Source organism: Falco cherrug, chromosome 10 (genome assembly GCF_023634085.1).
Source record: "Falco cherrug isolate bFalChe1 chromosome 10, bFalChe1.pri, whole genome shotgun sequence".
Classification (NCBI taxonomy): domain Eukaryota; kingdom Metazoa; phylum Chordata; class Aves; order Falconiformes; family Falconidae; genus Falco; species Falco cherrug.
Genome location: NC_073706.1, coordinates 14,628,365 through 14,652,574, shown reverse-complemented (window position 1 = coordinate 14,652,574; position 24,210 = coordinate 14,628,365). Strand labels below are relative to the sequence as shown.

Below are 24,210 nucleotides of genomic sequence, written 5' to 3'. Positions count from 1 at the left end.
CTCCTGTCATTCATTCGGTGCCTTTTGATTTGTGTTAGTACCTCCAGCGTTCACAAAAAGCATGGAGCAGGCAGTTTTGATGGGGACAGCCTGTGAATGACAGGGTGGTGTGGCACTTCTGAAGTTGCTTTTGGGACAGCCCATGGGTTTAGACATCAATGAGACCTGGATGGATACTGTAAGGGTTTGGAGAATCTCCCGTATTTCATGGCAAATGAAAGAGGCTGAGAGAGCTGATATCAAAGCTGGGTCCCTCCCAGCTCCTGGCAGGATGGGGCTCCTTTGCGTCTCTGCCAGGCTGCGACAGAGAGGCCAGCCCAGCGCCCTGCCCGGTGGCAGAGTGCCTCTGGATCCATACTAAGGTACTGTCAGCACCAAGGTCACATCCCCTGGACTGGATCAAACCCCTACTGTGTCCTGTGTCTGGCCACAGACAAGCAGAGTAACAACCTTCCACCTCCCAGTGATACTACAACAAACTTAAAAAGTCGCCAGCCTTTGCAGGCGCTCAGGAATTAATCTGGAGTTCCTGCCTAGAAAAGAAACATTACATCCACCCCAAAATGTCCTACCTTGCAAGGATAGGAAGTGCAGTCCCGCTTCTTGTGTAGCTTTTTTTGTGGATGCGAATGCATCAGCAGAGCATCAGTGGAGCTTTCCCTGGGCTTGTGCCCAGCCTGTGCTCCTGCTCGTCAGCCCGCTGGGTCCCCTGTCCCTGCAGTAATACATTTCCCTGCTGGTCTGCATGCTTGTTGAAAGCATGTGGCAGTCGGGGCTGACAGTTCCTTGGGGAAATAATGTCAGAGGGGATCAGGGGAGTTGGATTGGCATCGGCCAAACTGGAAACAGTCTAGTGGGTCCATCAACATGTGACCCTTCCAGTTGGTAAAACCGGGGATTTCCCCTTTTTACCTCGTGGTGTAACAGCAGCAGCACAGTAAATACTCATAGACAAATATGTCCAAAAATGCTCTCTGGACTAGTTTGATGAAGTGTGAGAAATTCCTGCTCTGAAAATTAACATTCTCTCTCTCTCTCTCTTTTTTTTTTTTGTTTTTGTTTGGGTTTTTTTTGTTTGTTTTGGTTTGGTTTTGTGCTACGTAGTTTTCTACTAGTTTTCTCCTGTCTGGTGCTGTCTGTCTTTTCGACCATTGATGAGTACCAGAACAGCTCGGAAGGGGCCCTTTACATCCTGGTAAGTGGGGGGGTTGCAAATGAAGCCATCAGTAAGGCATTAAAACAAAGTAAAAAAACGCACAAAAACCTGAGGTTGCAGGTGTTTAACAGAGGCAAGAATTTAAGCTGTTGCTTGTGAGAAGGGGACTGCTGGAACCTGCAGGTAAGAAATAGGAAAATCTGTATCAGAAATAAACTAAAAATATTCTTAAGGATCCTTTAAAACCCTTCTTCCTAAACTCTTCCTTTGTTCTGCATTTATCTTCAATTACAAAACACAGTGGCAAGACTGATCCCAACTGAAAGGCGCTTTGATGTCCAACAGCTCCCAATATCTAAAGCCATGGATGCTCTGAGTAGGGGCCATCCTGTGTAGCTGCCTCCTCTCCCACGCTATAACATCCCTGCAACTATTTGATCCATCCCTGAGCTGCAGAGTTTTGTTCCTTAAGTAGCCAGGTGTCCCTCACAACGACAACGTGGCTTCTGCCATCAAGAGCCAGCAGAGATCCTGCCTGCACTGCCACATCGCAGGGCTGCCGGGTTCACCCCTCTCCTTTCTTTTTGCCTTTCTTCCTCTTCCCCAGTCGCTGCCCTACATTGACATCAAAAGGTACTGCAGACTAATTAGGGATTCGTCAGGTTTGGGACATGATAAAGCTGAGGCAAGCGCTGCTAGTAAAGAAATCAGCGGGAAGGGAGCGTGCGCAGGGTGTTCGGGTGGCAGTGCAAAAAGCTGTGGTGCCCTGCGTCGGTGTGCTGGCTTGGCACAGGGGATGGAGATCTACACCGCCCCTGCACCGGGCAGCACAGTCACAGCGACAACCGGTCCAGTTTTCTAGGGAAAAAAGCTCAAATTCCCTGTGAAGAGTCTTAGGGAGGAGTAGCCAGTGATTCCTGTCTCTGGTCTTCCCTGAGCTGCTCAGCTTTAACCTCGTCAAGTCCTGGAGACGAATGGCAGGGAGAGGAGCGGGTACTCATCAATCCTCTGATGGGGCATGCAGACATGATAGGAGGTGCAAACCTCTAGTTCATCACTACAATGTGCAGTACCTCTTGCCACCCCAGGGGAGGAAGGTGCGACAGCACAGAGCTGACAGTCTGTCAAGCCTGGGCTCCCAGTTTAATGGTGCGGACAGCTCTGTGATATATTTTCTGAGGTGCGCAGAGTTTAGTTTGGGGGTTTGTACGTGATTCTGGAGCATGCTTGCCATCACACTTCTATCTCAACTAATAGCGTTGTCTCCCTCGCAGGAAATTGTCACCATCGTGGTGTTTGGGGTGGAATACTTTGTGAGGATCTGGGCGGCTGGCTGCTGCTGCCGATACCGGGGCTGGAGGGGAAGGTTAAAATTCGCCCGGAAACCTTTCTGTGTTATCGGTAAGAGCTGCCTCTCTGCACGGGATTTCCCAAACCAAAAGGGCTATTGCTTGCGCGGTGCTCCTGTTCCTTGCATGCAGTTTGGGGGTTGATCCTCAGTTGCTTCGTGGTCATCTTGAGAAGGGAAAGAGCACAAAGGCACAAGGCCTAACCCACAGACATGTTTTTTGTTATTCTGCGGGAGCCCCCCCGCTGTTTCCCGCAGGCCTGGGAGTGCTCCCGTTGTACCCAGGCATCACTGACAGCTGCCCGCAGCCGCAGAAAGGGAGTTTGGCCAGCAGAGGCTGGGACCCCGCGGTGCTGTGTCCAACCTTGACACCGACTCACTCACAAGTCATTGAAACTCTCTGTGTCTCGCTTTGCCTTCCCTGATGCTGATGAGCTGCCTCACAAGGGAGTTATGAGACTTAATTAATTCTTGTTTGTAATGTATTTGGCGATCCTCTTGTGAAAGGGGCCATCTGTGCGCAGCGGTTATTTTTAACGGGGTAAGGAGCGAGCAGAGAGGCTGTGCCATTCGCTGTGGAGCCTGCTTTCAAATGTCCGGGAGCTGGCGGTGGTCATGTGCAGGACCTTAGCTTATTCCACAGAAAAGCACTCCTTCAAAATTTGCATAGAAAACTGGGAAGAGGGAGGTTTACAGGATCTTTGAATTTGAGATATATAGAGCCAGGCTTTTTTTCTTGGACTTTTTCTTGGAGGCCTTTGGCTGTGAGCACCCCAGGATCATTATGGTGGGCCTCTAGGTGTTTTCACTCCCAGCTGAGATGGTGGAATTCAAACCCCTAGACAGCTGTGCGTAGCGGGCAGCTGCAGCTGGTTAAAAAGGGCAGGCATTCTGCAGGGCTTTGATCCAGTTTAGCGGGGTTAGCACTGGATCGTATCGGAATTCAGGCTTTGCAATATTTGACACATTTTCTATGGGAATGATGAGCGTGGAGAAGGAAACCAGGATGTTTTCCTAAGGTGTGTAGTGGCTCCATTCATCCTTAAGATGTATGCTGTGTCCTTCCAGCATGAGCTACAACTAATAGGAGATCACTTCCATGCACAGCCGTCCGCTGCCATGGCAGTCGGTGTGCCTTCCGTTCGGAAGCGGTTCAGGGATGTTTCTTCAGCTTTCCATGCCCTCTCTTCGTGCAGACATCATGGTGCTGATTGCGTCCATTGCCGTGCTGGCAGCAGGGTCTCAAGGGAATGTCTTTGCCACCTCGGCACTCAGGAGCTTGAGGTTCCTGCAGATCCTGCGCATGATCCGCATGGACCGGCGGGGCGGCACCTGGAAGCTCCTGGGCTCTGTGGTCTACGCACACAGTAAGGTGAGCAAGTCCCAAGCAAGGACACTGAGTCACTCTGCATGTTCTCCCACCAGAGACACTGCTTTGGTTCAGTTCTCCAACCCAAACACCTCCCAGGCCTGGGGGGATTGGCAGGTAACACGGAGAGCAATGCAAAGTCAGAGACACAAGGTCCGATGAGCTCTCCGACCAGTAGAGAAGGGAGAGATGTTTAGATGTTTGCAGGGGATGTCTTGAACATAGCGACTACCTGCACACCGACACGGCTCATTTCAAAGAGCTAGCAATTAGCCAGCAGCCTCATTAAGCACAGGTGTTGCTGTGAGCCCTTTGTCTAGGCTGCACACTGCAGAGCTGATGCGTTTCTGGAAGCGCACCGTGCGAGCAGCAGCTTCCCACAGACACGATGCTTGTGCCATTCCTCTTCCCACCATGAGATCACAGACCAGTCACAGACCTGATCCCTGGTGTAAGGCACCTTGGCCTTTCTTCGGTTTGGGAAGAGATTGTTGACAATTTTTTTGTTTCCTGCTGCCAAATTTAGAAATGTAACGTTTCCTGCACTTTTTCCCCTGAAAAGCTTCACCAGCTTATCCAGAACCATGTAAAAATCATTGGGAATTTGTGGGTCTCTTTTAACCACTCTTGCATTAACTTCATCCAAAAACAATCATTCCTTTGAATTCTGAATTAAAACTTCCCTGAAACTGGGAGATATGGTATCCAGACCCCAGCCTTGTAGCTCCTCCCCTGTTAGTGGAAGGGACCTGCACTAAGCAGAATCCCCAGGGGTCTGGAGATTCCCATTCCAGTTTTAACCCTACATCCCTGTGTGAACTGAGGAAATAGAATTATTTTTTTTTTAGTCTTAGTTCTACATCTTGAAATAATGGAGCTCTTAGCAGTCCTTTTCCTTCTCCATTTGCTGTATGTGTTTAGATGGCGGGGTCTTCGGGACGGGGGCTGCCCCATGTGCGTGGCAGGGCCACCACCACTACCTTGGTCCCATCTCAACAAGGGGCACTACTGGTCTTGAACCAAAGCCCCAAAGCCTAAAAGAATTCAGATCCGACCACAAGCAAGCAACTCGGCTTTTGGAGATGCGCATCAGGATTGCAATATTCTCTTCTGTCCCTTAATGATCTTGCAGGAGCTGATTACTGCCTGGTATATTGGCTTCCTGTGCCTCATCCTGGCCTCTTTCCTGGTATACTTGGCCGAGAAAGGAGAAAATGAGCACTTTGATACATATGCAGATGCACTCTGGTGGGGTCTGGTAAGTATTTTTTTATAGAACAGCTGCTGGTTATTAAAATAAAATGTCCATTAACCCGCCATCTTGTATCACTTATGTGAGGAATTGACTTACAGCGTGCTTAGTTAACATTTTTATTAAATGGCTTCAGGCTGCTCCGTTTAGGTTGTCTTCTTAAATAAACCTTGGAGAACATGTTAGGGAATCCCATTTCTTGAATTAGCTGGAGCTGCAAGGAAACTGGGAACTCATGTTGCTCTTAGTCGTGGGATTTAGCTCAGCAGAGGCAGGTCAGATAAAGACTCCATGCTCTACGGGGTGCTTTGATCATCATTTTGACAAGTATTGCCGCCCTTTAATTATTTAAAATCATACTTGGGCAATGCTCTGTTGAACACACTGGAATACATTTTATAAAATTAATAAGGTCTAAGTACCAGAAAGACTCCGGCTCTGAAAGCACTCCCCTTTCACATCTTTGCTGACAAAGGAGGAAAGGGCAATACTTTTAGTTTGCTCTGTGTGTGCGCGTGCATGTGAATTATTGGATTACCCGATTAACAAAGAAAGAATTAATGACGTTCTAATCTTCTTGCATTATTATTCTCCTGCTCCGACACTGTGGCGCTAGTTTGGCCTTGATTACAAAGCATGTAATGAAAATCCCAGATCTGATCAAATCCCAGTAACAGGCTTGGGGAGGAATCGGCTGATCAAGCAGCTCCTGTGTTCCGACAGAGGGAAGGCAGCAGTAAATTGCTTTTCAAGTCCCTTGGTTATGACAGAAAAATAAAAACAAAGCTGAATTTGACAGAACTAGAAAATAAACAATGAGGAAGAAGTGACAGCCCAGATTAGAGCTCAGTCTTGGGAGAACCATGTGCAGATTTATCCCTCTTGCTTCCCAAGCTGTGTGAGCCTTTGGCAGCAGATCACCGCTCCCTGTTTCAGGACATGGAGCTGCACTGGTCTGTTTTGCCCCTGAGAAGCTCAAAGTAAAATCTGAGCTTCATTAAAATAAATAGGTTTTGTCATTGTCCAACTCACGGGTCCAGTACAGACATGTTAAGAGATGAGCAAGAGAAATCAAGTTTCAGGTTCAGAAACTTGTCCTTTGGTGTGATCTTAGTGAATCCAATCCTGGTAGTGGTCTATAGAAATTACAAAAAAATTGTAAACAAACTTTGCAGTGATTATGGAGAAAGCATTGCTTAGACTTTGTGTTTCAGTAAGGAATAGCCACGTAGATGCATTTTCTAACCACTTTGTCAAAATGGCATCTAATTGATAGGGCTTTTAGTGGGTCCAATTAAACAGTGCTTTGGGATTGTACTTCCATTTGTGTAAAAGTGATTTTATTCTAAGTTGAATGCATGAGGTTTCCAAAGCCACAGCAGCATGGTGTCAGCTCCCATCCCTGGGGCCACCTCTGTCCGTGGAGGCTATGGGACAGGGACGGCTTTCCACTTGGCATAGGGACCTTTGAGGTCCACTGGGGAGAAGTCTCAAAGGTGTTCCTAAGCAGACCATCTCTCCCTGCCTTGTGCTGCCAGTCCCAGATTCTCTAAATCCTGTCAGAAGCCTTGGGGGATACCCAACGTTTCCCACTATAGTGATGTCTGTGGACTGAAGGGGGAAAATGCATCTTTCCCTGCAGTTTGAAATTCAGGGTGTTCTTTGTCTCCAACAAATCTCTCAGCTCCATCCTCAAAACACACACAGCAGCTTGCCAGCACTTCCCTGGTGCACTGCAATAATGTTGGGGACGGGAGAAAATGTCCCTAAATGATGTTGCAGGAAGCAGCCAGAATTAATCCTGTTGGCCTAATATGTTGGTTTGAAATGGGAAGGGAGACCAGCTAATAGGCACTGCTGGCAAGATTGGGAATAAACAGCATCAGACCTTTATGTGTGCAAATAGCCCTGCCTGCTCTTGTGAGATGCCAGAGGGAGTCCGGGGGAATGGTGCCGGTTCGCTTCCCTGCCGAAGGCACAACCTCATCTCCCGGGGGAGGCTCAGAGCTGCCGCCAGCCTCTGCACCAGATGGCAGCTCTGTGTGTCAGCTGAAGGCAAGAGAATGCTCCCAACTGGTGTGAAAACCCAGCCTGTCGAGCAGGGAGGGTGGCAGCACAGTCCTGGGCATCGGGGCATCCCGGCTTCCCATGGAGACCTGAAGCAGCTGGGGTCCTCCTGGGCACCCCAGCTGCCCCTCGACTCGGTTGGCTGGGGGCACGTGGGACCCTGCTCCCCCGGTCCCGCTGCGGTGCTGCGAGGGTTTGGGCTGTCTGGTTTGGTTTTGGTTCGGTTCTAAGGCTGTCTGACCGAGGGCTGTGCGGTGATGTCCCCGCAGATCACCCTCACCACCATCGGCTACGGGGACAAGTACCCGCAGACCTGGAATGGGCGGCTGCTGGCGGCGACGTTCACGCTCATCGGCGTCTCCTTCTTCGCCCTTCCTGCCGTAAGCGGAGGCGGCCGCGTCTCGCTGGGGGGGCTGATCTCGGCTGCGCTTTGTCCCCGGCCCCCGGCGCTGGGGCAATGCCACAGCTACGTCCAGTGGAGTGATGCACCCAGAGAGCTCCCGACTGCAACTGCTCCCTGGCTTTTGAGTCAAAGTAAAAGAGAGCAGAGGGGAAACCCTCTCCGAATGTCCACAGCTCGGGCGCTATGTAGATGAGCAAATGGCATGGAAACTCTAGATGCGGCTCTGCACAAACATTTGTTGAAACGAAGCCGTTTTTCTCTTGCAAAGGGCTGTTCCTAGGCGGGATTGTGCCTTTTCAGCCAGTTGCCCCCATCTCTTTCAGAGTGCGTTTCAGTGTGGTGCATGGAGCTGATTTGCCCCTACGGGGATAATTTGCTGAATGCCAGCGCAGTGTGGTTGTTTTGTATTTTATCAGCTGGCTGGAGGTTATTTTGGGAAAAGCAGCAACTCCAGTGAGCGCCAGTAAAGTCTGCTGCCCCTTCACAGGGAAGGGAGTGTTTCTGCCAGGGCTGCCTCGGCTGGAGGCTGCTCCTTCCTTCCCCTGTGTGTTTGAAGCAAAAAACCACCCAGAACAAACCTTTGGAGAGAAAGCTGGCTGCAATTTTTAAGTGGAAGCTTAGCTAAAGCCCCGCTAACTGCAGATTTTTGTCCTCTTCCCCAGGGCATCTTGGGTTCAGGGTTTGCTCTGAAGGTCCAAGAGCAGCATCGACAAAAACACTTTGAGAAGAGACGAAACCCAGCAGCGGGCCTGATTCAGGTGAGGATCATGTCCAAGGAGCCTTGGGCTCACGTCGTCCTGATTTTAGGGGGCTTAATAGACTTCTAGAAGTTGGGGAGGAGATGGGCAGGTGAAAACTGGGGCCGTGTGTGTAAGGTGTGAGACAGCAGCTGGTGACTGGTCTTGTCTGGGAATAAATGCCAGGAAATCAGCCTTGGGAAAATAGCGTGTGGTAGGCAATCTAGGGGAGAAAAGGAACGGAATCCAGCCCAGTGCAGCAAGACAAATGCATTAGGACAGTCTGTTTTCACCCAATTTTTTTTTCCCCCAAAGAGAATATTTATACTGATATAAAGTTACAATTGGGAGCATTTTTTTCACGGTAACAGATGTCTGCGCAGAAGGTTGGCCTTGGTGTGTATCTTGGAGATTTGAAATTAGAGTAATTTTACGTTCCCCTGCTCCTCTCTCTCCAAGTTTTTAAACTCCCTAATGGGCAACAACACCCATTTGATACCTGACCTCAGCCTGACAGTGAGTGCTGGGTACTCACAGTGTTCTTAGCTGGGCTCACATAGGACTGTCATGGTACCACCCCAGATTCGTCACATATCCAGTCAAGGAAGAGCCGAAATGCTGGACCCTTCCCACAGAAAACAGAGGGAGGAGTCGGTGTTGGCTGAGGTTTATAAAACTGAGGGTAGTGCTGGCCATGCCAGGGTCCACAATCCCGCTGTGTCTTCTCCGCAGGCGGCTTGGAGATTCTATGCCACCAACCTGTCCCGGACAGACCTGCACTCCACCTGGCAGTACTACGAACGCACTGTCACCGTCCCCATGTACAGGTACCTCATCCTCTAACTGCCTCTTCCACTGCCTTCCTCGTGATGCCACTGTCTCCATATTTATTTTTGTTATCTGGATGTATAGTTTTGTTTATTTATTTACTTTTTTATGTTACAAAAGTGGATTTCAAGAGCTCTTAAGGGCTGGTATATGCTTTTTCTTTTGGAGTTGTTTTTTTTTTTTGCTTTGGATTTTTTGTGTACTTCTTTTTGACTTGATTTTAATTTCCCTGTTGTTTTGTGTTTTTTTTTTTTTCTTTTTGTGTCTGTGTGTGTACATGCTCTTCTTTTCACCTTTATTTCTCCGAGTCCACTGGTAGTTGCGTTGTGTTGTGACAGTTGCCGCGCCCAGGTGTGAAGACCTCCCTCCCGAGCTGCCCTGGATCGTAGGTAAATGCTGCCCTCACCCTGTGTGCAGCTCCTCGCACCCACTTGAGCTCTCCCTGCCGTTCCAGCTGGTGTCTAATGGTCCTTCTGCCTTTCAGCAAACTTCTGTCCCTCCCTTGACTGGCCCAGCACTCCCCCTAGGTGCATTTGCCCTGGGTCCCCCTTTCCTTTTTTTTTCTCTTAAGAGGGGGAAAACCAAATCAGGATCCAGTGAACATTTTCCCATTTCTTGCATTTCATTTATCCATCATGATTTGTTGACGTGAGTAGGGAAGGGCAGCGGAGCCTGGCAGATGATGCTGATAAAGCACCGTTGTGTTTTAGCAGCATCCGTCTGGCTTGCTTTAAGGAGAGGTAACTCGTCATCACACCCAGGCAGCTTTTTTCAGTTGAAACGACACGGGTTAGAGCACTGCTGTGGGACTTCACAGCCTCTTGGGATTTGGAGCTTCATGGAGATGAGAACAGAGTCCCCTGCCATGCCTTGCTGCCCTCCGGGACGTGGGGAAGCGCCGCGTCCCCTGTGTCACTCTCGGAGTTGGTGGCATCAAGGAGAGAATTCCCCCGAAGCTGAAATGCAAAACATTGCTGTTCATTTTCCACTCCACACTGCACTGCATCCCAGGCAGGGCTGTGCATCCCTTTATGGCAAGTTTTTAGGGGCTACCCAGATCTTTCTGGGTCTGTAGAAGAGTCAGACATGTTCCTTAGATATTCCCATAGCTTCACAGGGTTTTGTTGGGCGTGATGCTTTCCCTGTGTCCAGTTTCCCTGCTCCCAAACAGGACTGTGGTCCGATGCTGGGTTGTGCCACTGCAGGTGTGAATCCCTTTCTGTTTTCCCATGTTACTGGTGCCTTCTAGCCCTCAGGCAGACAGTCTGGATATATTTCCTAGGGTAAGCATTAGCCTGTATTTGAAACACAGCAGCCAGCCTGTTAATCCATCTTAAAAACCTGTTGGAAATCACGTTGTCCTGGTCAGTAAGTTTTCATTGGATTTTTTCCCAGTGTGTGTCTGATCGGTTGCTTTTTCTCTAGAGATTTATGAATCAGCTTCAAGACTTTTCTTAAAAAACCCTCAAAAGCAACAACCCAACAAAACAGAACAAAACTGTTTTCCAATAGCATTACACCCACCCATCGAAACTCTCCCTCCCAGGATCTGACCTTCTTGCTGTACATTTGCAGCCCTGCTGAGATCAGCTGCTGGGGAGGATGAGGACCAGAACCTGGTCCAAAGTCCACTGCAAATCACAGAAAGCCAGGGGCTGATTTCGGTGGGCTTTGCCAGGTTTTGCTGCTCTTTAAAAGACTGAACTTGCCATGCAGCCAGGCATGCAGTGACACCCTTTCGCATGAGGGTGCGCTGGGGTCATTACCTGCTGCTTAATCCACTTGTTAAAGCCTGTATTTCCTGTGGATTTAGTATGCAGGAAGAAAACTAAGCTAAAGAGCTCCAGAAGAGGCTAAATAAAAACTTTGGGGAGGAGAAGAAGCAAAAAATATAGTTTGGTGAAGAGCCCAGCTGCTATCTTGAACAAAAAAAACCAGGACAAGGTTGTAGCAGGGTCGTTTGCTGGCTGATGCCATGGGTGCTGCTCCCAACATGGGCCCCAAGCAGCAGTGTCACCCTGGCCTTCCCTGAGCACAGGTTTCTTTTCTCTCCCAGCTTCACCCTTAAATCCCAACCTGTCTGTGCACAAAGTGAACATCACCTGGGAGAGTAAGCCATTTGTGCACCGATGGAGTCAGCTGTTAGTCAAATTGCATTTTTGACCAAGAAAGCAGCAAACCTCTTTTGAATGTATTTTGGATGCAGTCAGATAATTTAATTGGGGGGTGGGGTGGTGGTGGTGGTGGAAGGGGAGTTACTGTATGTTCTGGCTGCAGCTTCCATCACTCACACTGTCCATCTATCCTTGTCTACCCACTTCACTAAGCCAGCTGGCAGGCGCTGGCCGCTCTGCGCCGGTGCAGCCTCAGCAGCACGTGGAGCCCCGCGCTGCTTTAAGGCGACGGCTGCTAATGCACACGTGGTTAGGAAGTGGGTTGGAGGAGCACAGTACCCCCATCTCCCCGCCGGGTGCCTGGCACCCTTTCTGCTCAACATCGGGCTGCTTATTCCTCATAGCAGGAGCCCTGTGACTTGGGCGTACCTGTCTTCTCAAGGCATCCCCGAAAGACTGGCTGCTTGACAGGAGAAAATTGTTGCACATGCCTTGGAGGAGCTCACGTCTCTCCAGAACATCACTCAGATCACTGCAGTAGCACGAGTCTCACTCATTTGGGGAAAATGTGGTGGCCTCTGAGAGATCTCAGATTTCATCTTTGAATTAAAAATGTGGTAGAACCAAATCTGAAACATGCACGAGGCTCCTGTACATGCAGGTACGGGTTGGGCTTGTGATGCACGTGTAGCGGGGTGCGCCCAGACATCGTAACCTGTTACGCATCAGCCACTGGATTTGCTGAAAAAAAAATCTCTTTATTATCACTCATGGGAACAGGGCCTTGATCTCAACTACATTCATATATTGGTCTTCACTAAGAAAAACCCACCGGCACAACATTCAGCCCAGCCCAAGGAGACCTTGGCTGATGGGACCAGGGGCTGTGGATGTCTCATGAAAGGTGTCTTGGAGGCCTCCACATTCTCCCTGCCTGTGGTGCCCATTTGCTTTCGGAGCAAGGTGCCAGCTGCCTGTCCCCAAGGGTGACATGGGCATGCAGTGGTTTCTGAGCTGGCTGCAGTGGGAGCGAGCTCAGCCCACGCTCCTGTGCTCACCTGTACGCCTGGTCACAGCGCATCTGCTCCTGGGTATACTTTGTTCATATGCTAATTTTCTTTATTCTGTTTCTTTTCCCCTTTCCTCCACCCCCACCTTTCCCCCCTGTTTTTCTTTCTCTTATCCCTTTGGTTTTCTTTGGTGAAAATACTTGAAAAGCACGCAAACACAAACGTATGGTGCCTCCAGGTATGAAGTGCATGTGACTCTGAAACTGTGTGTCATGTCACTCCTTGTTCTTCGTTTGGGACTGTAACGTGCAAAGGCTTTAATTAAAAAAAAAAAAAAGAAAGAAAAAAAAAAAGAGAAAAAACCAGAAACCTCTGAAGATCATTTTTTTCAAAGGAATGAGTGAAAGCCCAAACCAGACTCCCCATCCTGCTGCCTACAGACTAACTCCATGCACCTCCATGTACATCTTAGCTATTGGTACACACAAGTGTTGGGGAACTGTCTGCCAAAAATGACAATTTGAGGAAGGAGAGTGGGAGAGAGCTTGATAAGCTTGCTTTCTTAAGGATGATTTCTTGATGGTCTTACCAACCTCCTCCAATTCATACAATGCTTAACAAGAAAACTTCCCTGTTCATACTTCCATTTTCCCTCTGCCGTCACTGCTGCGTGTTCCCCTTTCTCTAGCCCTCTGTTCCCATCCTTCCTTGTATCATTTGCCTCACTTCATGCTGTAGGAGCTGTGCCCACCAGGTAACACTGAATTTGCTGAAATCTGCTGAATTTGCTGGTGTGGTGGCACCATGGGACGCATCAGTGGTAGCACGGAGTAAAACCACAGCAGCGGCCGTGCCTGCTTTTGAGGACGGCATCTGGAGGAGGGGGAGATCTGGAATGCTAAACTGAAATGATCATTCAGTTCTAGTAATCCAGTCTGATTTTTGGGAAAAGGACATCTCATCTCAGCAGGACTTTTCCATTTCAGTTTTTTCTTCCAAGACTGACCTGGAGCCAAGCTCCAGTTATTCAGTCTGGGACTTAATCTTCTGGGATCAATGCAAATGCAAAGACCTGTATATGGCGGTATAAGATTTATGGTAAATAATATTGTCTCAGGTTCTTCAAAAAAGAGTGGATTTTCAAATCTCAAGCATATTTTATATGAGGTGGGTATCTGAAGGTGTAGTCAGGTCAATATTTTAAGATGGGGAATAAATTACTTGCATTTCAAGACTAGGGGCCAAGCTCTGTTCTTAGAGCAGTTTAAATCCTCACTAGATGCATTAATGCTGATGTGATTTAGTGCTTGATCTCCAAACCCGGTTCCAGTTTTCACAGATGCAAGTTTTACAGCCTTAGTAAATCACCCTTACTACTTTGTGTGCTTAATTTACAGCAAATTGCATTGGTGAGTTGCAAGTATAATATTATAAGTGCATTTTTCTCTGAGAGTCTCATGAGAATCAGACATTTTTCTATGCTGAGAGTGAAATAAGAGCATGCCACTTCCACTTCTTATAATAAAATACTTTATAAGTTTCATAAATGTTCCCAATTATGAAATATAGCTTAGGCTGGAGAGGCATAAAGTCAGGGTTGGGGTAAAAATTGGTTCCTCATAGGAACTCCAACACAGCATGGAGACTCATTTAAGTCCCCATCCCATTCCGGCATCCATCTCCTGGTCACCCTCTTCCTAATTGTTCATACTGGGGCTGTTCAAAAAAAATCATCATCGTTTCTATGTGTGTGTGCGTGTTGTGGTGTGCGCTCGTGTTTGTGTATGCTCCCACCTTGTTGTGTGCTGCTGCTCTCCTCGTGTTGTGGGGTTATGATGATGTCCTGGCCGGAGGCATGATATCCCTACTGTCCCCAAATGCTTGAGCATTATCTGTGCTACCAGGAATAGCAAATGTGCCTTCCCTTTGGATGGGGGAGCCGGCACCTTGAGTTAGTGTGGCATTTCTCTGTGCTGTACGGGGAGGGGTGATGGGAAGCAGCTGTAGGTACCACTGGGTCCCCTGCGGAGCTGGCGACTCAGAAGTGTTGCTGTGGTGGGTGGCATGAGCTGTGTGTGTTCCTGTGGTGTGCAGATCTTCTCACCCAGCTCCCCTTTAACTGAAACGTGCTTCCCTTGCTAACAAGTGACACACAGACCAGGAGGAGAGAGAGAAAACGTGAGATGCCCCAGCCGGAGGTCCTTCCTTCACGTCTCTGGAGGACACAGTGGCACCTGCATCACCTGTTCGCTGGGCACGCACCCCAGGGCAGGGTGCCCTCCATCCAGCATTTTGTAGCAAAGCTCGTTTAACGCACTGTGCAGAGCCCTGCCTTTTCTTTGAGGTTGTGGTGAAATAGTGCGATGCAGCAGCTCTTCCCCAAGCGGCTCTCGTAATGACAGCTTAGGCTGAGCGTTCAATTCAGATTAAATTTCAGGTCAAGTACATGGATGAGCTTACACCCATTTGTAATAATTATTGTTTCAGTAAAACATTGCTTTTTTCCACAACGTGTACCAGGACTGTCACCCTACCACAGAAATGGTGAAATTCTGTGTTTGCTTGTGTATCTTTGCCTTTGCATAGAAGCATCTGTGGTGGCCCGAGAGGTTGCCACCTTCAGCACAGTGTAGACCTTGTGTTACGGGCTAATAATGCAAAGGAAGGAGCTCCTTTGGGGATCCCGAATCCTTCAATCTAGTGAGCTCTTCAGCTCTGAGGCTTGCATTGTTGGGAGCCCTGGATTTGTGATCCCAGCTGGAGAATGGAGGGCTGTTGTCCCATGTTCTGATGGGTATGGACCTCCCTGGGAAACTAACTCACCAGTTGTGCACCCTTCGTTAACTGCCGAGTACACTTTGTGCTTGATTTGATGGACCTCCTTCTCCTGTCTTGGAACACATCTGCAAACCCTGCGTGGGTTGAAGGGAGGCGACAGCCCAGCACTCATGCACTGCTCTGCTGCACCAAGGTCAACTTCTTCCTGATGTCTTGAGTGAAGAGGATCATTAATTCATCAGATCAGGATGTGCTCTTCTCTGGATGGAAGTGAACAGAGCTGGACTGGGGAGCTGAGCCAAAATTTTCTGGCCTATTTTTATACTTTTCTCCATACTTAGGATTCGAAAAATTTCTGATTGCCTTAATCTTGCGAACACCAAATCTGCTCTGCTGATCAACTGTGTTTTTGAGGATGAGTTCTGTGCATGCAGAGGAGAGGCTTTTCCAGTTGGTTTTTTTCCAGTCAGAGGAAACCTGAAACTATTGGTCTCATAATGGCTGAAAAAATGTGGGCGTGAATACCTCTGCCTTTATTTTACAGTAAGCAACAGCCCCATTTCTTACAGTACCTCAGCTGAGACCAGTTCGAGACCGGTCTGGTCATTTGCAAGCACTTGCACACCTTTCCTTCCAGTCCTAAGTTGCAGTTTTGGGACAGTTTGAATACGTCCTTCTTGCTTTCATTAAAACCTACACGGCTCATCCTACATGGTTCATTTTCCAGCAAAGGCAGAAATAAACAATGCCTTGGGGTTATGGCTCTTTGGGCTGTGGCCCCAGCCACACAGATGTGGGCAGCTGCAGGCAGCCTGTCCCCAGCCTGCCAGCAGCCCCTTGTCCTCCCCTCCATCCCTGCAAGGATGCATCTTCCCGCTTGCTTGTCACAAGTGCGACCGGAGACGGCTGTGGCGCTGACTTTGCACCCTCTGGGCACAGCGATGGCATGTGGCACTTCAACAGTTTGACAAGGGCACGCTGGTGGCCCAGCAAGGATTTTGCAGCAAGCCATGGGATAAGCCCTGTTAGCCTTGGCCCTGAATGCAGAGTCCCCATGGGTGCTCTGAATTAGATGCTGCTCTTCCCAACCGTGTGCAGCGTTCTCCGTCCTGCCCCCAACACCTCCAGCTCGCATCTCTCTTGGTTAAAAACCTGACTGTGAAATGTTAAATATTGATGGAGCAAGCCCCAGTCCCCCAGGGTCTGACGGAAGAAAACAAAAGTGGATGCGGGAGCTGATTCAATGGCTTTTAGTACAAAAGCAGGACAGGCAACAGGGTGTTTGTTCGTTGGCTTTTTTTTTTTAATCATTAACGAGGATTCCCATTGTCAGGTTCTGTTTCATCCTGAGAAAGGAAGGAAACTCATTGTTTACTGAAGGCAATGTTACATGGGTTTGCCTCGTTTTGGGGCAAAACCTGACATGAAGGTAGGGAGCTGGTTAAACTTGACCCTGGAGCGCACTGCTGTTTCTCCTGGGGTGCTCCCAACCTCAGGTCTCTGTTTTCTCTGCCCTATAAGCCACCCTTTCCCATGCCTCCCCACACTCCCAAGAGCAGCAGGGTTGAGTTTTCGCAGTTGCCTCCAAAACCAGAGCTTCCCTCCGCTTCACAGGCGGCCGAAGCGTGGAGCCCCACAGAGAGCAATGCAGCCGTGGGGCTGCGGGTGAAGCAGCCTCCGGCCGAGCCACCGCCATCCTGCTCAGAAACCCTGGCAGCGGCTTGTGTCTTGGGAGATTCAAAACCCGGCGGTGCAGATGAGTTTCTCTCTCTCTCTTGCTGTCACCCTCTGTCTTTCCCGCCCCCCCCCCCCCCCCCCCCCCCCCCCCCCCCCCGCTCTGCCTTAGGATGCTGTTGGAAGTAGCAGCCAAACCCCTCTCCATCCTTCCTGAGCTGTCCCCCAGATGCAGTTGGTGGCACGAAGCTGGTTCTGGTTGAAAGAATGGGGCAGCGGGGGAAGGTCCTGAGACAGGAGGCTCTGAAATCAGCTCTGCCTGAATATTAATGGTCTTTATTTTCTCCCTTTAGACTAATCCCTCCGCTGAACCAGCTGGAGCTCCTGAGGAACCTGAAGAGCAAATCGGGACTGACATTCAGGTTAGCAGCAGAGTTAAGAGAGCTTGGAAACACACACTTGGCAACCTTTTCCTTTTCTTTTCTTTTCTTTTTTTTTTTTTTTTTTTTTTTTTACTTTTGGGTTTTTTCTTTTGTTTTTTTTTCCTTCCTGCCTTTTGCATATGGACAGCCTTGAAGATGTGAATGGTTTTGGCAGCTGGTCCCCCATGGGTCACTCAGCAACCTCCTCCCCATCCCTCTCCCATGCTGTACATGAATTTCTTCAGCCTGACTTGGCTCTAGAGTGATGCTACAGTGCTTGGCTGAAAATGCAAAGTTGTATTTTCAAAGGGTCTGATTGAGGTAGTGTTCCCAGTTTTCCTCTGACCTTTCTGCACTTCACCACCCTCAGAGGAGACTCAGGTCCATGATGTGTTAATTCCTTCTCTATTCCCTCAACCTTCTCTCGCCTCCTCCCAGAGCAAGCAAGTTTGTAGTGGTGAAATTTTTTTGCTGATTTTGCTGTGGCAATGTGTACATCATTGCCCCAGAGGGCCAGGAGTCCTGCACCTTCAGCCTGTGCTCGGGAGGGGTAATCCTTGGGTTTTTTAAGCAGGTGAGGCTGCACCATTTGGTGAGTGGGGAGTGTGCAGACCCTGGGAGGGAGGGAGAGATGCTGGCCACGCCGGTGGGCATTGGGGCCAGGTGGGGAGGCGTGGGATGGGACTGCCCTGGGCTGTGGGTCTCTGCAGAGAGCAGAGATCTGTAGACCCATGGGTCAGACCTCAGACTTTGAAATGTATTTGAGCTAGTGACTGAGGCTGGGATTCCGAGCTTGTCTGAGCAAGGATGGAGGGTAGAGGGGTGGTTTTTTAGTCTCTCCAGGCGGCTGCAATCAGCCTAAGGGAGAGGGGTCAGGGTCTGTGCAGATCTCAGCATCTCAGTGGTCACTGCTGGGTGGAAGCAGGACCAGGGCTGGTACAGCACCACGCTCAGAGGGAACTGAGGTCCTCCTGCCCAGGTGTTCTCGCAGTCCGCTTGGTCCCTTAGACTGTCTGGTGTTAGGGGGGGCAGACCCTTATCTTCTGAGAAACAGAGTCTGCTCCCTCTCTTACGGGGCTGCAGGGGCAAGGCTGCTTCGAGGCCCCAGATTAAATGCAATTCCCCACTGTGAAGAAGCTGTGAATCAGAGTAGTTGAAGGCAGAGCAGTTTTTTCTTGTTGCTGGAGGGACACACCACCAAGATGCCTGGTCAGTGAAGGTGAGATGGTTTTTTCAGTGTGGCCTTAGCCTGGCTTGCAGTGTCATGCCTCCCCTTCTGCAGGTGGTCAGCTCTCTTCGTCCTCAATGTCAGTGATTTTTCAGGCCAATCGAGTGGTTTGGGATCTCAGTAGCAAATGGCATACAAAAGTTGTGATGTCCCACTCCCTCCATGTAGCCTTTGCCAACTACTTATGAAAAGTACCTGCCAAAGGTTTTGGAGGCAGAAACCCCACGTGGGGTGTCAGGATGTCAGGGCAGGGGTCCATCCTCCTTCCCACCAGTGTCCCCCTACCAGCACCACGTGTTAGCACTGCAGCATGAAGCTGTGCATCAAGAGATTGACTTTAGCTCTGCCCCAGTGGCCAGGAAGGAAAAGCAAATGCCCCAGGGTCACAGGAGCCATTCAGATCCTTCCCTGTGTGCCGAAACAACGCAGGGCGGTACGTTTGCAAATGAAGGGGGCTGCTCTCTGAGCCCACAGAAGTCCTCCTGTGCTCACACAAATCACACGACCGTCAGGTGTCTCAGTCATGCGTAGGTGCAAGGATGGGTTGGGATAAACTCTTCGACCCTGTGCGTTGTATGTGTCTTCTCTGAGGTTGTGTGAGTCTCCAGTGATCTTCTGTCCAGGCCAGAAACTCCAGGAATTAAGTGCTCCTTTCCCTTTCTTCTGTCCACAACTTCCACTTAGTTGTACTGTTTGGTATTGTCCTTTCGTTATGTTTTAACAGTGAAGCAGCAACATCTTTTGCCACCTGATACCATGCTAATGTACTATTGCTTCTGTTTAAAGGAAAGAGCAGCAGCCCGAACCATCGCCAAGGTCTGTATCACTGCCAACACGCCATTCCCATGCATTACCCGTAGATTTCTATGTACGTGTGTGCGTGTGTGTACCATGTCGTGGCACCATTGAGGGAAGCATTCTAGGTATTACCGTGCTTTTTCTGTGCTGTGGCAGTCCAATGTATCTACGTGTATGCTGGACCTTAAATCATATCTTCCTTCCAGTCTGCCTCCGGCTGTAGCTGCGAGGATAGCGAGGCTGTGGGGGCTAGAGAGAGTGGTGGGCAGCACGGGTAGAGCTGGCAGACACTTATCTGGGGTGACGGCAGGGCTTTGGTTTATGCTGCTTTTTTTTTTTTAATTTTTGTTGCTTCAGTTGTAGCTGAAACCAGTATACCGCAGGCTCAATGAATGCTGGTGGGTAGGTGATGCTTTGCCTGCGTCTCCATCACTCAACGCCATGCCAGGCGGAGGTGACATGGGAACACAAAGCCATCACCATGTCACTGAGTTAGCAACTTCTCCTGAGCTCCTCTCGCTGCAGGGCACTGCGCAGGGCTGCGTGGACCTGCTGCTCCGTGGGACACAGGAGGGCTCTCTGACACAGCACGATGTTGCATGGCAGAGACACCTTCTCTCCACCCCATTCCCTTTGGCCTCACCACCTCTGGATGAAGCACAGTCCCTGCTCCGTCTTCCCTCCACGCCTCGAGCCCACCGTGCAGAGCGTGCTCAGCCGGGCGCCTCTGAGACGTGGCGAGCACCTTCCAAGGCCAGCTGTAAACCTCACCTACGGGAGAGCTTTTCTCTATTTACATGTCCCAGGGAAAGCAACAGGGCTGGTATTTGGGATGCTTTTAAGATACTTTTCATCCCCTTAGAAGCATTTAATTCTGGGATTTTTTTGTCCTCTATTTTCCCAGTTCTTTCAAGAGTAATTCTGGGACTGAATCTCTTTTCCTTGGGAGGCGAGACGCGGAACTGATGATCTGTGGAGATCATCTGCTTGGCTTTCAGATATTCCATCTCATATATCAAAACACAGCTTACAGGCTAAATATTGTAAACACTGAATACGTTTTTCAGAAGTATAGTTAGAGCCTGACATTTTGCAGATTTAACTTTCTGCTGTGCCTTTTAGCTTAGAAGAGACCAGAAACTAAATTTTCCCTGGCATAAAATCCAACCAAAGAGGTCTGGGTAGATAAAGGTGCTGACTAAAGGGAGGAAAATTTCATCCTCCATCCCTCCCTCCCTCCCTCCCTCCCTCCCTCCTTCCTTCCTTCCTTCATTCCTTCTTTCCTTCTTTCCTTCCCTCCCCCACCTCTTTTTTCTGTCCTTAATTTAAATTTTGCTTTGCAAGCAGAACCTCTGTAGCATTCCGTCCACTTTCCTGTCAAATTAACCAAATCTCCAAGATCATGTTTCAACTATCCAGATTTTTTTTATTTTTTTCCTCCTTGGGTCTCAGCCTGTGTAGCTAGAGCGAAGGCATCCTCCATCCAGATCTATTAAAGCAGGGAGCGTTACGTGGAAGATGCTCTCTGGTAGCACACCAGGGCTGAGACCTTGGCCACCCGCCTGTGGCATCAGGAGGGTAAGCATTTTCACCCCAGGGGCCTGGCTGCTCCACTGCCCTGTCTCAGCCAGTGACATACTTTGGATGCATTGAAGGGTAAATCCACATTTCTCACAGGCATATAACTGTGCAGTGAGACAAAATCTCTATTCGACCTGGTCAGCTCCAGAAAATCTAAGAACCAACAGTCCCTTGTAGGGTCACACCAGCTGGCATCCCTGCAATCACAGGCACTGGTCTTATTGATGAGGCACTAGTCTTATTTCTTATTTTTAAATCTTAGTCCTGCCTTACAGGGTTCATTTTCACCAGTTAAAACACTAGGTTGGATTCAATACTTCTTTGTAGAGGTTGCAGGTTTTTCCCTTTTCATTTTCTACATTGTTTCCTTGATCTTATGTCACAGAAAGAAGTAAAAACAGACCTTCACTGTCCTTTTTCAGAGTATTTTTTACTCTATATAGCTCCTTTGTCAGGGTCATTTCCAAGTGCTGCTTTCCTGCTCCTGTAGTGTATCTGTCTCTTGTGACACTGATGTGTTTTGTTCTCCTCTGCTGTAAGATGCCATCCCTGAACCCAGGAGTGCTTAAGCTGAGGGTCTGCAGCTGCGTGTATCTGACATTACAGTTCTTTCCATATTGTTCGGTTCAGCGGCCACAGCAGAACCAAAGCTCTTCCCTTCTGTTTTTTGTTAGGGCGGTATCAGTTCTACTTGCTCCTGCTGCTCTTTTCTGTCTGATAAGGTCTCAGACCTCAGGAAGGGATTTTGCACAGTAGTCCCTATATCACCTGTTTTCCCAAAAAAAGTTTCTGGATCTTTTACATTCCTATCCCAAATCTCCCACCCACTTCAATTTCCACCAGCCTCCCAGTGATGCTCAGTGTGTCATCCTGCTCTCAGAAAAGAAAACTCACCCTGTTTCCTGGCCCACCTGACAGTTAATCATCCAGCCGTGGTCTGTTGCTGACGACTGTCTTGCTTAGGAGACACCTTGGGATGAATCGTCTCTCATAGCCCACCCAGCACCACACTTCTGCGGCTTCAGCTGGTAAAGGATTTGCCGCATTCCATTTCCATCGATGTAAGGAAACATATAGTCTCTCTTCCAGAGAGAGATGGATCTTCCTCCCGGTGTAGTTACGTGCAGGACGTGGCTGATTTCCTATATCCCTCTTTCCATAACTGATGCACTACGAAGTCCTTACAGCAAACAGAACAGAAACAGCTTTGTCACTGTTTTGCCTTTTAATATATTTTAAGTTAGAGAAAGGATGCTGGTACGGCTCGTGGGAGCGTGCTGCGCAAGGCATGTGTTGCCTTGCAAGGTCAGGGAGCATCCCAAGCATCTCGCCAGTGCATGGGGCAGCTGCCAAGGTCTTGCTCGTGCACCAGCAGTGATGCTGCCCTCTGACTCTGGTGCTGCTGTGGCCGTGATGATTTCTGCCCAGGCAGCACACGGAGAGCCCCTGCCTGGGCTGGGAGGGCATGGGGAGGCAACAGGTTAGTGTGGCAGAGGCTTGGGGTCACCTGGAATTACCTGGGTGGCTTTTAATTTGGTCTTGGAGTAAAGTGGGACAGCCGATCTGAGAGACAGGTTACATCCTTTCTCTTACAATTTCTGTTTTGTTTTCCACCGTGAGCTTGTCTGCATCCACCTATGACCGAGTGCCGGGAAAGCTGTGTGCTGACCTGCTCGGGGGGAGAGGAGCTTGCCTCCCCGTGACATGGAGCTCAGGCTGTGTTGAGCAGAAAAGACTCTGGCCTTTTTCTACATGCTACATTCCTCTTCCCCCTTTTTATTTTCCTCCCTTTTTAAAAAACTGCTTCCAGAGCCTCTTCTGTTGCCTGTTGCTTTGGGTGCTGTGTCCACCCCACCATCTGCCTCGGCCGGGAGAAGTCCCTGCTGCCCTCCCCCAGGCTAGCTGCCCCCTTCACGCCTCTGAGACCACGCTGCCCTCAAGCAGGGATAAAATACGTGTCCTCTCTGCCTTGTAGCCCCAGGGAAGGAGGGCTGCTCTGTGGTGGGGCTCTTCTCACCCTGCTGCAGAAAGCCAGCAGATCAGAGTGGTAACGGGGTTTGATTACTCCGATGTTAAGCAGGCTGGAAATTCGCTGTGGCACCTCGTCTCTGTTTATTTTGTCTTCTGATTGTAATGTCAAAAAGACAAACATATGGTTAGCCAGGGCTACGGAGGCTCCTACGTGAAATGTGCGCTTCAGATGCTCTTTAACAGATGGTTTGATAAACATCTGAAGGCATCCATGACCACATTTCTTCCTCTTGTACTTTCCGAAATATGATTGGGTGAAAAGCTAAAACTTCATGAACCATATGATTTTAATACTATATTATGATCAGAGAAAAAGAAACAGAAGGATTCCAGGGGACTGGGAAGCTGAAACTCAGATTACTTTGTCCAGCATGAGTTCAGTCCTGTAGGTGATGAGAGGAACCTCTTTGGAAGGTTGTCCTCAGCTGTGGTTGCCCTTGACCCTAGTGAACTCAGCAAGACCTTGGCCATTCTATTGAGTGAATGCTGGACTGGGCCACCTCGTAATGTGTATGTATATCTGTGCGTATATCTATCTATCTCTCAGTGTATGTATATGTCTGTCTGAGATCCACACAACATTAATATCTCTGTTCAGGGTGTGATTAAGGCTTTTGTATGCACTGGAGGATGCCTTTGGTTGACTCTGTGGGCCCCTGCTCATCCAACCTAGAGTGTCCGAGGCATCAATAACCACTACTGCCCGTGGAAACTGGTGTCAATCACAGGAGCATGATGGGCCATGTTAGCCTGGGTTGGCCTTTGACCTTCTAACCAATTAAACCGATGTCAGAGACTCATGCTGGGACTGACAGTAATCTGGAAATAATCAGTTGCCTTTAGGGGAGCGGATTATTTGCACAGAAGGGACTGCATCTTTCTGTAGGGACTGCAGAGGAGACTAAGAGGAGAGTAACCCACGTGTCTCCCTGAGGCTCTGCATGCTGAATGTCGCACTCCCACGCCGCGACGCTCAGACCCCAGCTCCAGAGCAGCCCCGCTAGCACCACCGGTCCCCAGGGCTACCTGGGGATGCGGGGTCCTATTGCGGGCACCTGAGGAGTCCCCAAGCTGCAGGGAGTGGTGTCGGCTGAGCTTGCATGGGATGCCACGAAGCAAAAGGAATTCCTGCAAATTCCTTCTGTGTGTGCCCGCGAGCTCCTCCGGTCGCCGAGTTCAAGTGTAAAACACGATTGGGATTTTACGCCCTTCAGCCCTTTCAGTCTGGCCATAAACTCAGCAAGCGGTGCCCGCTGGTGGCTAGGTGGGGTGATGGGGGCCACGTCCTTACCCTTCCGCAGGTCGAGGGCTGCTCCATGGCGTGGAGGACCCTGGTGGTGGTGGCGATCTCCTGGCAGGGCAGTGCCTGAGCGGCGATTTGGAGTGGGCTCATGGGAGCTGTGGTGGTGCCTCA

At 49.5% G+C, this 24,210-nt stretch overlaps 1 protein-coding gene across 3 annotated transcripts in view; it reads left to right on the top strand.

Moving 5' to 3' along the window:
• Positions 1-24,210, top strand: part of KCNQ2 (potassium voltage-gated channel subfamily Q member 2) — a 77,612-nt gene that overhangs the window by 23,459 nt on the left and 29,943 nt on the right. For 2 of the 3 annotated variants that reach the window (XM_055722809.1, XM_055722807.1), the window contains exons 2-11: positions 1,105-1,195; positions 2,431-2,557; positions 3,701-3,876; positions 5,006-5,131; positions 7,462-7,572; positions 8,258-8,353; positions 9,065-9,159; positions 12,493-12,522; positions 17,090-17,158; positions 19,173-19,202. In XM_055722809.1, coding sequence (XP_055578784.1) covers positions 1,105-1,195; positions 2,431-2,557; positions 3,701-3,876; positions 5,006-5,131; positions 7,462-7,572; positions 8,258-8,353; positions 9,065-9,159; positions 12,493-12,522; positions 17,090-17,158; positions 19,173-19,202 — 951 coding nt within the window. The remainder of the gene's footprint in view (positions 1-1,104; positions 1,196-2,430; positions 2,558-3,700; positions 3,877-5,005; positions 5,132-7,461; positions 7,573-8,257; positions 8,354-9,064; positions 9,160-12,492; positions 12,523-17,089; positions 17,159-19,172; positions 19,203-24,210) is intronic. The other variant, XM_055722808.1, reaches the window with a different exon arrangement.